At 43.4% G+C, this 6,688-nt stretch overlaps 1 protein-coding gene across 2 annotated transcripts; it reads left to right on the forward strand.

Moving 5' to 3' along the window:
- Positions 1–3,507: 3,507 nt before the first annotated feature.
- adra2c (adrenoceptor alpha 2C) lies at positions 3,508–5,934 on the forward strand. Of its 2 annotated transcripts, XM_034130946.1 has the most exons (2): positions 3,508–4,874; positions 5,678–5,934. In XM_034130946.1, exons 1-2 carry the CDS (start codon positions 3,551–3,553, stop codon positions 5,782–5,784), a joined length of 1,431 nt encoding a protein of 476 aa, XP_033986837.1. In that variant the 5' UTR covers positions 3,508–3,550; the 3' UTR covers positions 5,785–5,934. The 2 variants fall into 2 exon arrangements, with proteins under 2 accessions (XP_033986837.1, XP_033986836.1); XM_034130945.1 differs by having other exon boundaries at positions 3,508–5,934.
- Positions 5,935–6,688: the final 754 nt, after the last annotated feature.

A 6,688-nucleotide genomic window follows, 5' to 3' on the forward strand; every position in this document is an offset into this window, starting at 1 on the left:
CTCTCTTTTCAAAGCTAAATGATCAAATCCAAGAAATATCTTATCTATTCTGTTTAAAATGCATCCTGCTTGACATCCAGCTGCCTGCTTCACAGGGACAATGATGCCAAGGTCACTGGATGTGCTGGCAATGCTCTGGAGGCAGCATAGGGTCGAGAAAGACAGCAGAGCAAGATATGGCTAAAATATAGCTCCTCCTAGCTTTTTAATGGCTCTGAACCCTTGTAGTTCTGACAATCCTATACTCCAACGATAGAACGGTTAGGATCAATTGCTGAGATATGGCGAGCTAAGAAATATAGACAGCCCCAACTTTATGTTCCATTGTGATTTAGGTTGCAAAAAAACTGAACATGTCCTGCATTTTAAAAGCAGTGCAAAAAGAGTCCAAATCAACAATTTCATTGATCTTGTTTGACTGTTTTTCCTACAAGGTAATTTGTCACAGAAAGGCACTCGATAAGAAGGCTCTCTGAGGTGAGGTGATGCCGGCAGAGAGAATCTCCCCTGGGCTAGGTGTTGCTCCCTGAACTATTTGTTCCTGGCTCTATAGTTGTCTGCCAGCATAGCAATGCCATTTGTCACTGTCAACAGCTGGTGCAATACCTCCTTAAGGGTGGGACTTATACGGATACCACTGCACATTAGTGATGGAGGGAAAATTGGAAGTGTCTATGCTTACTGGTAACAGCTTTGATTTATTTTTGCTTTGTTAGCATGGGGCGGACTTAGCATTCTGTGATCGTGTTGTGGCCACAATGTGTATGATAAGAGTTCATCATCTGGAGGTAAACGCCTTTGGCAGTATGACTTCTAGCTATTATGAGGAGTTGATTGTGTGATAATGCGTAATAACCAGAGTACTCGCTGTATTGGCTTTCACAGTGCCACAAGAGGCTGGTCATGTTACCTTGTGAAAACTCATCAGGTATTATTAAGGTCTTGGAGCTCTATTCGATGAATCGTATTAGGCTCAGATTGCTTCTCCCACATATGCTGCACTGTAGCGCAAACCAATTACCACATCTTTACAAGAACCTCACGTTGTGCCACTGCAGGAGCTTAACCAGAAAAACGAAACAACACAAAAAGGACGATCATTTATCATTTCACTAGTTTTAAAAGAGCAAAAAATTACAGCGCCTTGATAGAAAGAGATAAAAGTGATTAACAAAGCTTTCTTGACATCCAAAAGCAGGCTTCTGGCTATCTGAATAAGGACGAGCCAACTTAATCCCTTCCTGCAGAGCACAATGTAGGAAACAAGAAAAGGGCTCGGTAATAGCTGAGATCGCTCACTGGTGCCCCAATTATATGGACAGAGCTGTGGCCCCGGGACACAACTTAATGACGTTAATAAGGCTTGTCTGTCTGTTGAAAATCAGCTTAGAGTGCATCCATGCTGACCTACTGCATCACTCTGGCCTTAGTTCAATTTAAACAGGCAGCATGAGAAGTAGCAGGGTGTTTCACGAATGGTAGGGGGGGGGGGGGGGGGGGGGGGCGACAAGTTAGAGACTGTCCCCCGCCCTGACTGTGTTCCCCGTGGACCACGAGCCTTCCTCATCCCCTCTGATAGCCTTAATGAGGATCAATTTGGAGTTGAGCATTTCTTGCGGCTGCGAATGCTCTTTAATTCAGTATGGCTGAGCTGCTCTGTGATTAACGACAGGTACTTAGCCAGGAGGCTGGTCAATAAACGCACTGGGCCAAGAACGTAATACCAGGCTATACGCCAAAGAGGAGAAAAGCTTTCTCAAGGCAGTAACACCACCCAGATCAGAAGGCGATGACGGGTGCAGAGGAGAAAAAGAATAAGACAAAAAACGTTGAAGTTTACCGGTTTCAATATTTACCATAGTAAAATGTGCATGATCATATTGGATATTATATCATCCATTAAACCAAGTTTGAATAAGAAAACATTGTGTTCAAAACTGTCAAGCATCCAGTAGCTTTGCATGTAACCTACTCTTGTGAAAACACTTCACCTTGTTGCAACATGGTTGCAAAGACTTCAGACTTCTTCGTTTTCATGTAGAATTATAGACCATTGAACTTCAATATCAAATGTGGTCAAATTCTTTCAAGGTATATAAAAGCACTGTTGAACTATATTTGAAGAATACTGAGATACAAACTAATGTTGGTAATTTAATCAGGTGAAGTTATGTTCTACTATTTCATCTCTAGTGGACATGCGAATATATCCTTGTTGGAAATGAAACCACATGAATACGTACAAGATAACCTGGAAATCATGGTCATATTTAATCAAGCCCTTTTATTTATTGCCTGATAAAAACCACCCAGAGGATGAACTCATTAATCAAGCCCCTCTCTATTCTGTATGCATTCACACTGCTTTACATGAAGATAATACAGCCTATGCCTTTATTATCCTCAAAACTGAGAACAGAAACTCACAACTGCACCATGTAATCCTCTAATCTATTTATCCACACAATTACCATAACCCAAACACACACAATAATAATCGCAAGAAATTATAAAAACGTTCCTCTGCAAGGTCACAAGAACTTTTTTTATGTTCATTATACAGGGTGCATGTTAATCAATAGGCTACATATTGGAATATCTACTGTATTCACATGGATGGATGTGTAGTACTGTGTGTGTGTGTGTGTGTGTGTGTGTGTGTGTGTGTGTGTGTGTGTGTGTGTGTGTGTGTGTGTGTCTCCGGGGCTGGCTGTTGCAACACTGACCTCCAGTGTGCGCACGGAAGGACAGAGCAGAGCGCGCTTGGTGCGGCACTCCGCAGCTGTCAGTCTGTGCGTATTGACAGCGGTGTGACCACCCCTAAGAGCACCTGCTGACTTTGTACATTATAATGGACGCGAGCGCGCACTCATACTGAAACAGACCTCAAGTCAAATCAGAAGAGAGCGAGTCAGTGATGGGCTGCTGTCCGATCTGCAACTGTCAGCAACAAATCTTACACTGCAGACAAACAGGACACACGCAACGCAAATGCTCCTCCAGTAGCAACCTACCCTAATATCATTAATTTCTCCTAAATACATGATCAAATATAAAACAACAGTTGTATCAAGTAGTCGGCTTATTTAACCGTTTTCTCTTCCGCATCGCCACTGTCTTTTATCAGCGCAGCGGGTCGCTTCTAGTTTTTTTCTAATATAAAAAAAAGAAAAAAAGACACGTGGTTGTTACAAACCTCTCTCAGGACACAGCGGGGACGCGGAGGTGGAGAGATGCAGGCACAGTCAGAATGGGAGAGGACGCGTTGAGGAGGGAGCCTTCTCTTACTATGGACATTCAGCTGCGGAGCAGCCTGCATCTTTTTGGAATAAGGACTTAACATACTTTGCATATCGCGTTCTCTCTCTCACTCTTTTTTTCTAAAGGAGAGACTTGCGTGCATGGAGATGGAAGATCGCAGGTGAGAAGAAGAAAGAAAAAATGACATTTACAGTAGATACGCGCTGAGGTCCTAATGGGATATTACTACAGATTATTTAGGCACATTTTACTTTTTTAAAAGTCGTTCCTTGACTAAAAACAAGTAAAAATGGATTTTTTAAATAGATCCAGCTTGGAGGACGGAATAGAGGCAGAAAATATCTCCTCTAATTCCACATCTCTGAGTCAGTACAGCCAGCTTGCTATCTGGGGTCTGGCCGGACTTGTCAGCTTTCTCATTTTGTTTACAATAGTCGGGAACGTCCTCGTTGTAATCGCCGTTTTAACGAGCAGAGCTCTAAAACCACCCCAGAATCTTTTTCTCGTCTCCCTCGCCAGTGCAGACATACTGGTGGCCACACTGGTCATGCCCTTTTCTCTGGCAAATGAACTTATGGGCTACTGGTTTTTTGGCAAAATCTGGTGTGACATTTATCTGGCTCTGGACGTTTTATTCTGCACCTCTTCAATTGTTCACCTGTGTGCCATCAGTTTGGACAGGTACTGGTCAGTGACACAGGCATTAGAGTACAACTTAAAGAGAACACCTAAAAGAGTTAAAGGCATGATTGTGGTGGTGTGGTTGATTTCAGCTGTCATCTCCTTCCCACCACTGATATCAATGGACAGGAGCAGCAATGAGGCCAGTCCCACGTGTATCCTGAACGATGAGACCTGGTACATCCTCTACTCCAGTATCGGATCATTTTTCGCCCCCTGTGTCATCATGATCCTTGTCTATATTCGGATATACCAAGTGGCAAAGAACAGGACCAGAACGATGTCGGAGAAGAAGAGAGATGTGGACTCCCCGCTCGAGAATGGAATGGACCAAGCCGAATCAGGAAGAGGCGGGTCAGTAAAGTCCAACAGGGAAAGCATAAAGGACCAAGAACGTGAGAATGGACACTGCAAAGAGCATGCAGTCGGATCCCCTCTACCGAATGAGCCCAAACATCCGCCAACGGACCACGATGACGACTACGAAGACAGCAGCTCGTCGGACGAGAAACCTAAGAAAGGTACCAATTCCTCCAAACATCAACGTGATGAAAGAAAGGACAGGAAGTCCAGCCGCAAAAGCAGCTCCGCCTCCAAATACTCCAGCAGGAAGTCGCGCTCCAGCTCCAAATCCATGGAGCTTTTCTCATCTCGCCGCAAACGCCGGAGCACCGTCAACCGCAATAAAGCCTCTGCCGCTAGAGAAAAGCGATTCACTTTCGTCCTTGCCGTCGTCATGGGCGTTTTCGTCTTGTGCTGGTTCCCGTTCTTCTTCTCTTACAGCCTGTACGGGATCTGCCGGGAGCCATGTGAGATCCCCGAGACGCTGTTCAAGTTCTTTTTCTGGATTGGCTACTGTAACAGTTCGCTAAACCCGGTTATCTACACCATCTTCAACCAGGATTTCCGCAGAGCCTTCCAGAAGATCCTCTGTAAGTCCTGGAAACGCTCTTTCTGAATGCTCTCTGTATGGGGCTGTAATAGAAACGTTACCCTGCAGATCCATTCAAACTGTTCTGAGCTGTATGATAACGTGCTGGCCTGAAGGGAGTGGGGGGCTTAAACACCTTTACTTTCAGGGATTGCTGCTAGAAATGAAGGATCGATTTAACTAAGGGGTTCGAAAAGGTATTAACATATTAGAGTAAGCTCTTACTCACTGAGGCGGCTTTAATTCAACGCCATTCAGGCTGCTGTAGGATGGGCTTTCGGCTCATTTCCCCATTCTCCCATTGACTTTTTCTCTCCTCATTGTCATACAAAAACGGACTCATAACAGTAACTGTGATGCATGCACACCTCAGTGGCTGCACTTGGATGATCCGCACTGGATGGCGATGGGTTTACAAAGACACTTGATTTTAAATGTGACCTCATTCTCTGAATATAATGCGAAGGCCATGAAAATCTTTGCAACCTTGACAACCGTTGCTTATGACGTTCTGATAGTGGCATCTATCTTCTGTCTCACTGTCACGTCACTCTGTTTCTCTTTTCCTTTGTATTACGTCGCACTGTCAACATGAGGACCAATGGGACGAAGGGGCTCCTTGCTTACTGTTTCAGTAGCAAAACAGTTTCACAAAAAAAAGAAAGAAAAAGTAATCCTCCAAAAAAAAAGTCATATCTGCTTTAGTGTGTTTGGAGCTCAAAAGGGTCTGACCAGGGAGCTGCAGTTGAAACTGTTATCAGCACGTGTGTTGTAACATGAGGTTGGGATTCAATCTGGATACAGTGGCATGTACAGTTGAGTGGAATCACAGGCAAATACCTCTCCCTGGCATAAGTATACATCTTCTACTCCCCTCTGAGAAGAAAGATAGAAAACAGAGGTACTGCTGAGCCACATGGGCACCTACTGAAGCTTTCACTTTGTGTGTATGTGTGCATGTGCGTGTGCGTGTGTGTGTGCGTGTGTGTGTGTGTGTGTGTGTGGAAGAGAAAGATAGGAAAATGTGTATAACAGTGAAACTCTGTGGTGATGAAGTGAGCATGAGAGTGTATCGCATCGTATTCCTACTGCCAGTTTTTGATTGTGTGTGTGTGTGTGTGTGTGTGTGTGTGTGTGTGTGTGTGTGTGTGTGTGTGTGTGTGTGTGTGTATGTGTGCGTGTGTGTGTGTGTGTGTGCGTGAGTGTGTGTGTGTGTGTGTGTGCGTGTGTGTATAACCTGTTTCTGTGTGTGTCTCTATTCTCCACCATCCTGTTTTCTGCCCTTGCAGCCACAAAAAGCACTTAGCCACAGTAAAAACCAAACATCTTATCACTCTTTTCTAACGTCTGCTGCGCACACACACATACACATTAATAATATTATACAAGATATTAAAGTGACATATACGGTCAGTATTTCATCTTTACATTTGTAGCCTGAAGGGCTGATGCTTTTATGCCTTGCTTGTAAATAATTGAAACAGTACAGTATTATTGTGTGGCTCCTCATAATCACAAATGTATCAATATGATAAAAATGTATTGTTTGTATATTGAACAAAGCTTTGAAAAGTTTTCATGTTACACCATCCTGTCTATTTTCTAAAAGAGCAAGTGTTTACTTCTCTGCTTTGAGCACATTCAAAAGATCAAATAAAGAGATTACTTCAACTGTTGTTTTGAAAACAACATGACCGGATTCTTCGTTATCTGTATTAATGTTTTTTTTATACTGCCATGCCAATTATGTTCATTTATTAATCTGTATGATGTTGTTATTCCTGTTTAAGAGCATTAGCAAAGAAAAATCCACTC

This window comes from Trematomus bernacchii, unplaced genomic scaffold (assembly GCF_902827165.1).
Source record: "Trematomus bernacchii unplaced genomic scaffold, fTreBer1.1, whole genome shotgun sequence".
NCBI classification, from domain to species: Eukaryota; Metazoa; Chordata; class Actinopteri; order Perciformes; family Nototheniidae; genus Trematomus; species Trematomus bernacchii.